This window comes from Triticum urartu, unplaced genomic scaffold (assembly GCF_003073215.2).
Source record: "Triticum urartu cultivar G1812 unplaced genomic scaffold, Tu2.1 TuUngrouped_contig_6401, whole genome shotgun sequence".
Lineage (NCBI taxonomy): Eukaryota > Viridiplantae > Streptophyta > Magnoliopsida > Poales > Poaceae > Triticum > Triticum urartu.
This window is the reverse complement of record NW_024117162.1, coordinates 1-14,564: the sequence shown is the minus strand read 5'-3', so window position 1 is coordinate 14,564 and position 14,564 is coordinate 1. Positions and strand designations below refer to the sequence as shown.

At 47.2% G+C, this 14,564-nt stretch overlaps 1 protein-coding gene and 1 pseudogene across 1 annotated transcript; one reads left to right on the top strand and one right to left on the bottom strand.

The window, feature by feature from the left end:
- Positions 1-469: 469 nt before the first annotated feature.
- On the bottom strand, positions 470-2,366 carry LOC125530561 (annotated as a pseudogene).
- Positions 2,367-5,565: 3,199 nt separating this feature from the next.
- Positions 5,566-7,363, top strand: LOC125530560 (2-oxoglutarate-dependent dioxygenase 11-like). The gene is made up of 4 exons (XM_048694940.1): positions 5,566-5,899; positions 5,957-6,222; positions 6,499-6,826; positions 6,925-7,363. Exons 1-4 carry the CDS (start codon positions 5,696-5,698, stop codon positions 7,120-7,122), a joined length of 996 nt encoding a protein of 331 aa, XP_048550897.1. The 5' UTR covers positions 5,566-5,695; the 3' UTR covers positions 7,123-7,363.
- The last annotated feature ends 7,201 nt before the right edge of the window (positions 7,364-14,564 follow it).

The following is a 14,564-nucleotide window of genomic DNA, read 5'->3' as shown; positions in this document are numbered from 1 at the left end:
CCCCACGGTGGGCGCCAACTGTCGTGGTTCTAACTCTGACAGTGATGTAGGGGGGGATGTATGGAGAGGCTAGATCTCCGCTATTGGGAAGTTGTAAACACACCAAGATGTACGAGTTCAGGCCCTTCGCGGAGGAAGTAACAGCCCTACGTCTCGGTGCCCGGAGGCGGTCGATTGGATTACTGGCGTGTGAATAACAGGGGTGCGAACCCTTCATACTGAGGAGGGGGGTGGCTTATATAGAGTTCGCCGGTCCCCTCCTGCCCTCAGTAATGCAGGGTTTAAGGTACATTTATGGTCGGGCGTTACTGGTAACGCCCCTAATAAAGTGCTATAATGACCATAAAGACTACTTAACAGCTGACCGTTTGCCTGCGGAGTGACTACAGGTCTCCTGGCGGTCGAGTGGTTGGCTTCATGGTCGAGTGATAGCCTGCAGGTTGAGTGTCTTGAATCCGTTGAGTGGGATACCTTCAAGTCGATTGAAAGGCGACTTCTTCTAGGGATGTCCTAGGGTAGGGCTCCTTTGCACAGGTCCGTGCCCCTACCCTACGTACATAGCTTCATCAGCTTGGAGAAAGAAACCCCATCCATAATCTGCTTCCGCATAGTGTCCTTCTCCTCATCGGTCCATGAGTGCTGCTCCGTTACCATCTCCCAGTCCCAGTGCCCCTTCTCCTGAGCATGCCCATTCTTGAACAAGGCTACACGGCGTAAGGCCGTCGATGCTCCAATGACAAACCTGACAAGGTAAATCTGCCTCTTTGTTCGGCCGCCGAAGCTTGGTCGGCTGCCAGGATATTAAATCTCCGGGCTTCTCCTTGCAAGGAGCAATGTGGATGTGAAGGATCTCGAGGGATGGCGCCATCTCGAGGAGGAGACGGGGCCACGAGACATCCCAGGAGGAAGGCACATCAGCGACAAGCAGCTTCCTCAGCTTGGACAACAAGGACGATGAGCTAGATGCCGGCATGATCCATCGTCTAGGTCCGGTGAACCGGATGACGAGGTTGGTTATGTCCGAAGTGCATCCAAGAAACGAGCCAAGCTCACGCTGATGCCCAATGTATTCGCTCCGCCGTCCTAGCGGTCTAAGAATGGTACCAATCCTTTCAGTGTGTTTGCATTGCCTGAGGCAGGGAAATGAAGCGGACTCAAAGTGCAGCATGGTGTCCATGGAGGCCAGGCTCTCGAGACTGGGAAGGCCCCTCATCCGCACCTGTCGGAACCTGCACTTGTCAAGGACGAGCTCCCTGATGTGCGAGCTGGGGGCGTCCACCAACAGGTCCGTGTCCCAGGGGCAGCCGCAGGACCTGAGGTGTAGCACCTGCAGCTGCGGGCACAGGGTGAAGACGCCCTCGTAGGCTGCCGTTGGAGTCGACTTCTGAATGCCTTGCAGGACGAGCATAGTGAGCTCGCTGAACTCGTGCACAGGCGGGAGCGTGCAGCCTCCAAGCTTGAGGCTTCGCAAGGACGAAGCGCGAGGCTCCTGGCAGAGGCCGTAGCTGGGGAAGGTGTGGACGGATTGCCGGAAGTAGATCGGTCTGGCAACAGCTTCGAGGTCCCTGACCCCCCAATGGTCGATGCACTTGGCGATTAGCCTGTTCATGCAGCCGGTGTTGTGAGTGATGAAGAACTCGAGCCTCAGCCTGCTCAAGCTCCGGCTAGCTCCTCGAGCGCCATCCTCATCCAAGAAGCTCTCGACGGAGCTGGTCAATGCGCGCATGGCGCGGCGCTCATACCTCATAATGTTTGGCATAAAGGCGAACTTTTTAAACAGACAATGAGGTCCATTCCTGTTCGTGTCGTGGTGAAGAAACACCAGGCCATGGTAGCGCGGTGGGAGCATGTTGCTGACCCGGAAATCGAGGGCCGGGAGCTCGCGCTGGAGGCGGCCCCAGCGCCTGGACAGCAGGCCGGTGCCGAGCGCCGTGCGGGTGTCGAGACGGCGCAGGACGAGGAGCAGGAGGTCGTCGGGGAGGGCGCTCACCCGGTCGTCGCCGCGGGCCGGCCGCGGCCGCCGGCGCAGGGGTCGATCCGTCCTGATCCGGGCCATCAGCAAGGTGCCTCCACCGGCGCCTGCGCGACGAATCGAAAAGCGAGTAGATGTCGCTCCCGCGGCCGCGATTAAATAGAGCCATCGGCATCGACAGCGATATCTCTTCGGATCCGGAATCAATGGTGGCAACGGAGGAACTCTACCCGATTCCGAATGAGAGACGTGAACCGCCGGCGAGTAGTAGGTTGGGATATTGGGGGGGAGGAGCGCCGCCGGCGAGTAGGATGGAGTTGCAATAGGGGGGGAATGGTCGAATGGATTTTTTTTCCCCATGCATTGGTTGCCCGAAAGGCCGGCATTGCATTCTGAATTTGTGACTCTTTCTCGCCACAATTTTTGACACTATCGGCTAAGAAGGCCGACAGCAACAACAATGAGCGTCCACAATGTGGCAGAAAAACGAGCAATTTGACACGAGTTCGTCTGAAGAAACAAGCAACACTGCCCCTTTTGAAACAAATACTATACTCTAGCTGTTACAATGTATATCAGTTGTTTTGTTATACAGTGTATGATCTACAAATGAAAGAAACATACCCCTGTTTTGCCCAAGACCCTGAGGACTGCTTCCAGCTGAGCACATGCTCCTCACAACTCGTGTTGTTCTCGTCGAAGATAAGGTAGATAATCTCAGTCTCAGGGATATAACTGGACTGAATACAAGCGCTTTACTGTATACATTGTTTTTCAAGAGTTTTATATACCACAGCTACATCCTCTAGAGTCAATTAGTACACTATAATATTCAGTACTGCAGTATTATTTCAGCAAGCAGCAGAGGAGTTTTTTTTAAAGTGTTGTTGCATATTGCGTAACTCCCGAAGACATGTTATGTACTCCCTCCGTTTTTATTTAGTTCGCGTATTAGCTTTGGTTAAAGTCAAACTTTGTAAACTTTGACTAAATTTATAGACAAAAATATTGGCATATATAGTAACAAATCAATACTACTAGATTCATTGTTGAATGTACTTCCACATTATATAGATTTTGTTATGATAAATATTTATATTCTTTCCTCTAAACTTGGTCAAACATTAGAAAGTTTGACTTCGGTCAACTCTAATATGCAGAGTAAATAAAAACGGAGGGAGTATGAATCTCTGCCATAGGCAAGCGCAGGTGATTCATATAATTCGGTAAGCAGCATAGCATATTGGTGGATGTGTGATTTTTTTTTTTAAAAAGGGGGATTCCCCGGCCTCTGCATCAGAAAGATGCATACGGCCATCTTATTAACCAAATAAAGTAGTGCCAACGTGGTTTCAAAGGTCTCCAAAAATAATAAAAAAGCATAGAAAGCTCACACAAAGCCAATAAGGGCTATAAACACCAACTAGCCAAGAAAAGACGCCACAACCGGCTGGCTAAAACTAGATAGGGAAACTAATTGCCTATCCTATTACATGACCGCCATCCAAACCGGTTGAAGATATACCGAGCTACCATCTCCCAGCGGAAAGACCCAGTAACCAAATGCTCCCTGGCCTCCGTCTGGGTGAGTAGCGACCACGAACGGATCAGAGCCCTTGTTCGGAATATGACCTGCAAAAAATGTATACATGATATTCTGTTAAAAACCAAATCATTTCTGCAAGTCCAGATAGTCCACAGCAAAGCACAAACTCTAACCCGAATATGTCTCACTAAGTTAGGCTCAATCCCATTAAGCCATGTCCCAAATAACGCATTAACAGAATTCGGTGGATTGATATTAAAAGCAATGTGGACAGTCTGCCAAAGTACCTTGACCAACGGGCAATCAAAAAAGAGGTGTTTGATAGTCTCATCCCGATCGCAGAAACTACACCTAGCAGGTCCTGTCCAATTACGCTTTATCAAGTTGTCCTTAGTTAAAATAACTTGTTTATGGACAAACCACATTAACACTTTTATTTTCAAAGGAATTTTGACATCCCAAACATGCTTGGACGTAGGAATGGAGTTCGAATTAATAACATCAATATACATTGATTTAATCGTGAATACTCCAGACTTAGTCAATTTCCAGCTAATTCATCGGGTTGTTGTGAAAGCTGGACCTCCATCAGTCTCCTAACTAGACGGAGCCATTCTTCCCAACGATTGCCCGCTAGCGTTCGTCGGAACTGAATATTAAGGGGGGTAGATTGAAAGACCGATGCGACGAACAACTCACGTCGTTGAACAATGCGGTATAAAGACGGATATTGGATGGCAAAGGGTGTCTCGCCGAGCCAAGTATCCTTCCAGAAACGTGTACTCGTGCCGTTTCCAATAACAAACTTCGTCCTATTAAACAAGGACTGTTTGACTTTCATCAGGCCTTTCCAGAAAGGTGAATCGTTCGGCCTGACTGTAATCTGGGACAGAGTTTTTGTCTGGAGGTACTTGCTGCGAAGGATTTGAGCCCACATAGCATCATTCTTCGACGAGAGCTTCCACAGCCACTTGCTAAGAAAGCATTTATTCTTAACTTCTAGATTCTCAATACCTAGATCCCCTTGGTCTTTTGGTCTACAGATGATATCCCTTGGATGTGTGATTGACTCTCCCCGCTGCCCTGCTGCCTCAAGGCACTACGATTTTGGCTCTGGAATTCCAGCACCACCACAAAACAAAAAATATGCAAGACATGTATGCGGTCGATTCAGTCAATGAACTCTGGACATACTTGAAGAGAATCCAATTAATGAATTCTTTCATACAGTAACAGTGGCTACTTGAAGATTATTGAGTGGTAAACATTGACAGAATTCCAGACCATCTTAGGTCAGGCATTGCATTCTGAACTTGTGAATTTCAGCTAAAAAGGGCAACAACAATCGGCATCCGCGCCATTGAAAAAGCTCTGCCTGAAGAACAAGCAACTTGTTCATCTGAAAAACAAGGAGCATCCTCGACAAAGCGCCTTCAATATAACCGGGCTCCGGCCTACTTTCTAAAACAAAGCGTCACAGCACCTCAAGAATCTCCTAGATACTGCCACTGGGATTCCTTGAGGTGCCTGGAGGCTGTGGATGGCACAATGAAACTGAATGGGCAAATCTTAGCTCTGTCGCAATCCTACTGGACTGGAACTCTGGAAGATGATATGAGTTGTGACTGACAAATCAAAGAAGAGTGGCATGGAGTGGGTGAGTGCGTCACGCATGATCTCACGAAATGTAGGGAAGGCACCTTCCTTTTTACCTTTTTTTTTGCGACAATTTTTACCTTCAACTTCATCAGTAAGCAAGCAGTAGTACTAACAGGACACGTAGTACCCAAGAAGAGACACAACTGCACTAGTACTTTATACTTCCTCCGTTCCTAAATACTTGTCTTTTTAAGCATTTCAACAAGTGACTACATACGAAGCAAAATGAGTGAATCTACACTTTAAAATATATCTACATACATCCGTATGTAGTAGTCATTTGAAATGTCTAAAAAGACAAATATTTAGAAACGGAGAAAGTATTATCGAAAAAAAGTAAGCACTAGTAACCCAACACGTTGGCACCCAAGATTGGAATGATACACTGCCGTCTCCCCTCCTCTCTCCTTCTTCTTCCTCTCCAAGTTTAGCTCCTCTTACATATAGACCTCCATCCGTCGGGATACCACGGCAAGGTTGTCACAGTGACCAAGAACAGAGGCTACAGAGCTCCCTCGATGGTGCGGACGACGGTGCAGGAGCTGGCGGCGGCCGTCGAGGAGCCGCCGCGGCAGTACGTGGTGCACGAGCGAGACCAAGACCACCTGCTGGCCGCCGACGAGATGCCGGACCCCATCCCTCTCATCGACCTTGGCCGGCTCACGGCCGCCGACGAGGCCCACAAGCTCCGGGAGGCCCTACAGACCTGGGGCCTCTTCCTGGTGAGCACCTCAGTTTCTAGCTAAAATCATTATACTTTTGCTGAGATTTTTATCCAGGTCACCAACCATGGAATTGAGGAGTCTCTTATGGACGCCATGATGAGCGCGTCGAGGGACTTCTTCCGGCAGCCGTCTGAAGAAAAGCACAAATGTAGCAACCTGAAAGATGGCGGCAGGCACTTGGAGGTGGAAGGCTATGGAAATGACAAAGTGGTAACCCCCCAGGATCAGGGCCTCAGCTGGAACGACCGGTTGCATTTGAGAGTGGAGCCGGAAGATGAGAGGAATTTTGCCAAGTGGCCCACCCACCCGGAATCTTTCAGGTTAATCACCTACCCCCTTACCTTCATTCTCTGTTGCTTCTCTTGATGATGTAATATTTTCTTTTGCTTGCGATGCACTTTTCCCAACGACAAGTATTTCGGTACAGAGGGATTAGTTTTGTGAAATTTATTGATTAATTGCTTTCTTTAAAAGATATTCAGATCTTTTCAAAGAAGAAAAAAGGATATTCAGAGCGAATTCATAGAAACTGAAGAAAGAAATCAAAATCTTTGATTGACTATAAACTATTAATTCCAGAGTCTTTCTGTGTACAGGGATGTGCTACTTGAGTACGCAACAAGAACCAAGAGAATAAGAGATCTTATCTTGCGATCAATAGCCAAGATCCTGGACCTTGATGAGGATTACTTCGTCAACCAAATATCAAACAAGGCTCGTGGGTTTGCTAGGTTCAACTACTACCCCCCATGTCCGAGACCTGACCTAGTTTTGGGCATGAGGCCTCACTCTGATGTTGGTCTCCTTACCATCCTTTCTGTCGACCACGACGTCGGTGGCTTGCAAGTTCAGAGAGATGGGAAATGGTATAATGTTCCAGCCAAGCCTTATACTTTGGTGATTAACTTAGCTGACTGCATGGAGGTATGAAGCCAAGCACTTGCTCTCTTGAATAATCTGCAATCATCAGTGTACATATATCCTATTTCCTGCATCCTAATACAAGTATTTGATGCAAGCAGATAATGTGCAACGGAATCTTCATGAGCCCAGTTCATAGGGTGGTGACGAATGCCAAGAAGGAGAGACTTTCACTGGGTGTGTTTTATGTTGTGGATGGCGAGATGGTGCTGGAGCCTGCGCCTGGTTTGCTGGATGACGAGCGACCACCAAGATATGGGAAATTCAAGGCCAATGATTTCGGTTTTTCTTTCGACTGAATGTTTTCGTCAAGGGAAGAGATTCATCGAGACCCTGAAAATACAAGTTCAACATATTAACTAGTTGGCTTGTAGTAGTGATTACCTATATATGGACAATAATTAAAGAGATGGTTTCTCTTCTGTGAGTGGGTTTTCTACCTATAATATAATGGCCTTTCTTAGTAGTGATCAGTTGAAGATTGAGTGATATACATTATATATTTCCAAACAAATAAATATACACCAGTTGTTATAACAATCTTCTATATCTAAATAACTAGCCCCCACTAACTATTTATCTCAACATGCAAGCATGCTACATCATCACACCACATGCATGAGAAAAGGCCCACCTTCACTATCATTTGTCTCTCAACATGCAAGCATGTCACTTTATCATGAAACATGCATGAAAAAAGACTCATCTCAACATGCAAACGTACATGAGAATTTTTGTTGTATTAAGTTACTTATATTTAATAAATATTTTACAACTATATAGTAATCAAACATAATAAATTATAGTATGTATTTTCAGTTTTAGCTTTTTGTATTATTATTTCAAATATTCATGTTTCATAATCACATAAAAATATGTTACAAAATATTCCCGCACGCGGGGTATCATCAAGTATGATGTACCATGTACCCCTCCGCTATACCACGACTGCTATACATGGGAGCATCTTCGCCTCCTGTCCATCGAAAGATGACCATGTTTTGCCCAAGGCTCTGAAGACTGCTCCAGGGATGTAACCTTGCTAGTTTTTTTCCGAGAAGGCTCTGAAGAATTGCCCTATCTTAGTTCGTACGTTTCTCTTCTTTTCCGTTCTTCATATTTCTGCCGCCGCCTAGCTGCCCGGGGGCTGTCGCCTAAGTCGCACAAGGGCGTCCGCTCCTTCTCCCGCCCTGCGGTCGCCGTTGCCTGAGTCGCACAGGGGCGGCTGCTCCTTCTCTCCCCCCTGTGGACGCTCATACTAACTCATATTGACGCTTATGGGTCCGGAGCAGCCATAATGGCACTTGTGGGTTCGAACATCTCATACAGACATTTATGGGTCCGGATGAGCTGTACTTGCACTTATGGGTCCGAAGCAGCCGTACTGGCACACGTGGGTCAGGATGACTCATACTGACACTTGTGGGTGCGGACCAACCGTGCTGAAACTTGTGGGTCTGGATGTCTCATACCGACTCGTACTGACGCATGTGGGACTCATACTGACTCGTAATGGCACTTGTGGGTCCGCTCGACTTGTACTAACACTTGTGGGTGCGGAGCAGCCGTACTGGCACATGTGGGTCCGGACGACTCATACGTGCTGAAACTTGTGGGTCTGGATGTCTCATACCGACTCGTACTGACGCATGTGGGACTCATACTGACTCGTAATGGCACTTGTGGGTCCGCTCGACTTGTACTAACACTTGTGGGTGCGGAGCAGCCGTACTGGCACATGTGGGTCCGGACGACTCATACGGACTCTTGTGGGTGCGGAAGCAGCCGTATTGGCATGCGTGGGTCCGGTCGACTCGTACTGCACTTGTGGGTGCGGAGTAGCCGTACCCACACATGTGGGTCCGAACAACTCGTACTGACTCTTATGGATATAGAGCAGCCATACTGGCACATGTGGGTCCGGACGACGCTAACACTTATGGGTGCGGATCAGCTGACTGACGCATGTGGGTCCGAAAGGCACGTACTGACACTTTGTGGGTCCAGAGCAGCCGTATCGGCACTTGTGGGTCCGGATGACTAGTACTAGCTCGTACTTACGCATGTGAGTCCAGGCATCCCTTAAATGGGCCCAATTAATGCCACCATGGCAATTTGTAACCGAAGGAGCGTCCGACATGAAATAAAGGCACTGAAAAAGGAGTTGGACAAGCTCAGGGGCGACCCTCTCAGAACAGCGCCAACACATGCAGAACTGAAAATCAATGAGAGGTTAATCGAGCTTTATCACCGCGAGGAGATTATGTGGAGACAGCGTGCATAGATTGAGTGGCTTTCATCCGAAGATAAAAATACGAAGTTCTTCCATCTTCGTGCGAGTTTAAGAAGGAAGAAGAACATGATTCGGGCGTTATAGAACTCATTGGGAGTGCATGTGGATGATCCGACAGAACTCAGGGTTTTGGCCAACAACTTCTATCAACAATTGTACACATCCAAGGGAGTGCAGGGGCTTCAGAATGTGCTCGATCATGTGCCTTAGAGAGTGACAGCGGAAATGAACTCTGCTCTGTGTGCGCCATATATAACCGAAGAGGTAAAATGTGCTCTGTTCCAAATGTTTCCAACGAAAGCACCGGGTCCAGACGGATTTCCTGCCCAGTTTTATCAGAAGCATTGGGAGGTGTGTGGGGAAGATGTCACCAACATTGTGTTGAGGATAGTCACGGGGAGGAAAGCCCCGAGTGCATCAATGACACCATCCTTGTGTTAATTCCAAAGGTGACAAACCCTACGCTTCTTGCTCAATTCAGGCCAATCAGTTTATGCATTGTGTTATACAAGATAACTTCGAAGGTTGTGGCGAACAGATTGAAGCTTATCCTTCCAGACATTATCTCTCAGGAACAGTCGGCCTTTGTACCTGGAAGACTTATAACTGACAATATCATTTGTGCTTATGAGTGTCTACACTTCATGAAACGGTCCAGGTCAAAGAATAACAATTTCTGTGCTCTAAAGTTGGACATGATGAAAGCCTACGACAGACTAGAGTGGCCGTACTTGAAGGCTATAATGGCAAAACTTGGTTTCACACAGGCGTGGATTGATACAGTCATGACCATGGTATCATCGGTGTCTTTTTTAGTTTTGTTTAACGGGGAAAAGCTTGAGTCTTTTAAACCATCTAGAGGGATTCGACAGGGAGATCCAATCTCCCCTTACCTTTTCTTGATAGCGGCAGAGGGCCTTTCGTGCCTCCTGAAATTTGGTTCTCAGTCATCACTTCTTGCAGGTATTAAGGTGGCGCCGACGGCTCCGGCTGTTAACCATCTTTTATTTGCAGATGATAGCCTGTTGCTTTTCAAGTCAAGTGTGGAGGAGGCTAATGAAGTATCAAACCTGCTGGACATTTATTGCAAGGCATCAGGCCAAAGGATAAATAATGAGAAATCTTCAATTTGTCAGTAAAGGATGTCCTCAAACAATAAGAGATGGAGTCAAGAACAGTCTCCAGGTACATAATGAATCTCTCAGTGAGCGTTACTTGGGCATGCCGACAGACGTGGGGCATTCCAAGAATGCCACATTCAAATACCCGCGAGACAGAGTATGGGAAAAGGTGCGAGGTTGGATGGAAAAACTCCTGTCTGCGGCTGGGAAGGAGGTACTTATAAAGTCTATTGCACAAGCAATCCCGGTTTACTCTATGTCATGCTTCAGACTACCGAGAGGAGTATGTGACAGCGTAACATCCATCATCCGTCAATTTTGGTGGGGGAGCAAGAGAGGTAGGCGGAAGCCAGCATGGGTTGCTTGGGATGTGATGATCAGACCTAAGTACATGGGGGGTCTCGGGTTCAGAAACTTGGAGATGTTTAATTTGGCTCTCCTGGCTCGACAAGCATGGAGAATTATGAACGATGAGGACTCTATGAGTGCTAGAATATTGAAGGCAGTCTATTATCCAGAGTGTTCCTTGCTGGAGGCAACCCTTGGGTCTAACCCATCACAGATTTGGAGGGCAGTAATAGATGGAAGGGATGTCATGGCCCAAGGAATTATACGCAGAATTGGAGACAGCGAGTCTACGCATATTTGGCGCCACAACTGGATACCCAGGTCAAGCTTCAAACGTCCCATCGCCTCCCTTGTTCAAGATCCACCGCAGCGGGTCTCTGAGCTCATAGAGACTACTACGGCATCTTGGAGGGTAGATCTTGTGCGTTCGGTTTTTACACCTTTTGATGCAAAAGAAATTTTGAAGATCCCTATCTGCACTAGAAGGGTGGGCGACTTCTAGGCTTGGAGTGAGGAGCAGCGTGGACACTTTTCTGTTGGCTCGGCCTATAGGATGTTGGTGCGCACTAAATTCAACAGAGAAAACTGGCTTGAGAGAGTGGAAGGGCCATCCGATATCAACACCGAAAGCAATGAGTGGACCTCCATCTGGAAGGTGAAAGTTCCATCAAAGATCAATGTTTTCTTGTGGCGTCTTGCAAGGCACTCGATCCCTGCTGGTGAGGTTCTTCACCGTCGCAATATGTCGACGACGGGATCCTGCCCATTATGCGGAGCCCATGACACCTGGAAGCATGCATTACTAGACCGCCCGATGTCCCGTAGCACATGGGTTCTGTCTTCAGATGACGTGATTGATCAGTTAAGCGGGGTTCAATATGAAGGGGCGAGGCACTGGATTTTTGCTATGAAAGAAAAACTGAAACATGATGAGTTTGTGAGGCTGGCTGTAACTTTATGGGCAATATGGGGAGCCCGTAGGAAAGCAATCCACGAGGGTATTTTTCAGAGCCCATTCACGATCCATAGCTTTATCAGCTCTTACTTGCGTGAGATTGAAATGTTAAATCAACCGAGTTTGAACCCGGAAAGAGCAGCTGTGACGAGACCACAGCACTGGCTACCTCCCCAAGAGGGTCTCTTTAAGATAAATGTGGATGCAGTTGTAGGTCGTCGAGGCGAGCATGGATCAATGGGCACAGTATGCAGGGATCAAACGGAACGTTTTGTGGGAGCATCAGCTTTTGGTTTCACAAATATAGGGGATCCACCCACCTTGGAAGCGCTCGCGTTCAGAGAGGCGCTTGACCTAGCCGATGAGCTTAACCTACATCACATTCAAGTAGCCACGGATTTTAAGGAAGTTGTGGAAGAAATCAAGAAGGGAGGGGCAACTAGATATGGTGCGATCGTCCAAGAGATAAAACTACATGCAGTTTCTTTTATTTCTTGTATGATAGATCATGAGTTTAGGAGCTTAAATTATGAAGCTCACAATTTTGCGAAGTTCGCTTTAACTTTGGGGCCGGGTCGGCATGTCTGGCTTGGGCAACCCGATGGGATTCCTTTCGTCTCTGTAAACATTGTGACGGTTGAATAAAAAGCTTCGCGAGATTGCCTAAAAAAAAAACCGAGGGAGCGCATTATATGAGAACGTGATTCTTTGTACACAATGTCTGGAGCGAACGCATTATTTCAGGACGTGATTGTTGGTAAACGAAAGAAATGATATTTTAGCGCAACGAACATTATTTTAACGAACCAGGCGTACCCAATCATATATTTTCGGAAGGAAGATTTTTGTGGATTCTAGAAACTTACGGCCAATCCCATCGGCAAGAAAGAAAACACGCGGTTATCTCATCGGCAAGAAATAAATTACGTGATTGGAAACTACGCGCTTCCGTACCCAGCTACTCATTGACCTAAACATCACCGCAACCAGGGGCGGAGCCAGTAGGGGGACGAGCGGGGGCCAGACCCCCCCTATGGATCGGCCACCCCCATGGATTTTTAGCGGGGGCTAATACTAATCTTCTGTGTAATTGTTACTTAGTACCTCACCCATTAGTAAAGTATAGGCCTTTTCTCTGTGCGTCTCAACATTGTTGGCTGGCCCAAGCCCAAAACAAATGGTTCCCGTGAGTGAATTAGACGCATCAATCCAATCACGTGATTCATGCGATCGATCGAAGACCATATGTAATACAGGCATCTACACGTACAGCCGTTCGTTTCCATTCTGTGTCGTTTGACCTAACCACGCTCCAACTGATCTCTTGTCGTCGCCGCCGCCGCCCACGACAGGCTAGGGCTTAATCAAGCATTGACGTCGGCCATCATCGCCATGCTAGGGAATAGGCGCACACTATCTTTCGGAAGCGCGAATCCTTTCATGCTTCGTCGAGCAACGTTGACCATCGATGATTACCACATGCCTGTGGTCTACGGAAACAACGATCATCCGTTATGACGAGCAGATGGGACGAGCTGGGTCTTAATTTCATACTCTAGCTAGGTATGCATTCTTGCAACTTGGTCACTTTTTTTTCAAATACAACGCATATTGGTTCTAGATGCTTAAGTATGTCCGTTGTCGATTGATTTTCCATGCAAAACTATATGAACGCAAGCTAAATCTTGCTATTTAGTTAGACAATGATCGGTCATGTTTGTAAACATACATATGATGATAATGTTCCGTACCAACGTACTTTATGCTGTATTTCAGAATAATATGATTACCAACTTCATCTACATGGCGTGTATGTGGAGTTGTTCAATACTATAAGCTATAGCTAGACCTGCACCGACAGCAAGTAATATCGGGATTAAAACTTTTATGTGGTTTGTGAGACAAAATATTTTTCGTCTTCATTGTTGTCTCGCCCCCCTATGCCTAAATCCTGGCTCCGCCCCTGACGGCAACCCAGCCTTCCTCCTTGAATCAAGCATAACCAGCGAACCTCACCAGCGCCATCACCATCGCCATGTCTTCCTGTCATCCTGCTCCGTCCGCAAGGCTAGCACAGTCGTCCACGAAAAATTCCCAATCAGGTGCACCAAAGGCTGCAACTTCGTCGACAAAGAGGTATACAAATCTCTTCATCGACAAAGAGGTATACAAATCTCTATGCTAGCGTAACATCTATTCAACTTGTATAGATCATGAAGATGCATCATACAAATCTCTGTGCTACTTCTTAGCTTAACATTAATTCAACTCGTATGTCAACTCATATAGATCAGCATGACGCGTCTGATGTAGATCTGTCCCGATTTCCTGCAGTTTACATTAGATCTACAGCACAAAAGTTTAGTAGATTACAACAAAATACATAGAGGTTACACTCCATGTACAAAATTTTGACACCAAAATAAAATTTTGTATTATTATTACTGAAGGGTAGGATGTTTTTTTAATGGAACACTCGTGTTCCATTTATAGCACGGCGGAATCGCTGGTTACAGCACGGGTTGCATCAGCAGGGTAGCTATGAAACCATTCACAGCGATCATCATGAGCTAAACCTGAACCTAAAGCTGCCAGCACATGAGCCGGCTTCTTACAATTGCGAGAGACGTGAAGCACTATGGCCTGAATAAATTGCGTGGCTAGTTTGTAGTGAAGTTCTCTGAAATGATGACCCAAAGGCGCCTGGTCATAAGCACTAGAAGACATCGCTTCAACAAGCGTTTCGTTATCTGTCTCAAACTGCACCCTGCCCACTCTCAGTTGCTCTGCCATATAAATCGCATGTAGGAGAGCTATTAAAACCATTCAGCTGTGCATCAAGGGCGAGCCCTCGCGATGTCCACGTCGGCAACGGTACAAGACTCCCGCTCCAACCAACGCACGTCGCCTCCTTTTTCCCTTCTCTCTTTCTCCCCACTGAGGCAGGCAGAAAGGATGCTCTCTCTTTCCGTCGCCGTCGGGTCCGCGCCCCTGCCGCCCAAGCAGGCGCGCGGGTGCTGGGGG

Coding starts and splice junctions, on each gene's coding strand:
- LOC125530560 (XM_048694940.1), top strand. CDS start 5,696: ATGGTGCGGACGACGGTGCAGGAGCTGGCGGCGGCCGTCGAGGAGCCG. Junction 5,900..5,956: donor AGACCTGGGGCCTCTTCCTG/GTGAGCACCTCA, acceptor ATTTTTATCCAG/GTCACCAACCATGGAATTGA. Junction 6,827..6,924: donor ACTTAGCTGACTGCATGGAG/GTATGAAGCCAA, acceptor TGATGCAAGCAG/ATAATGTGCAACGGAATCTT.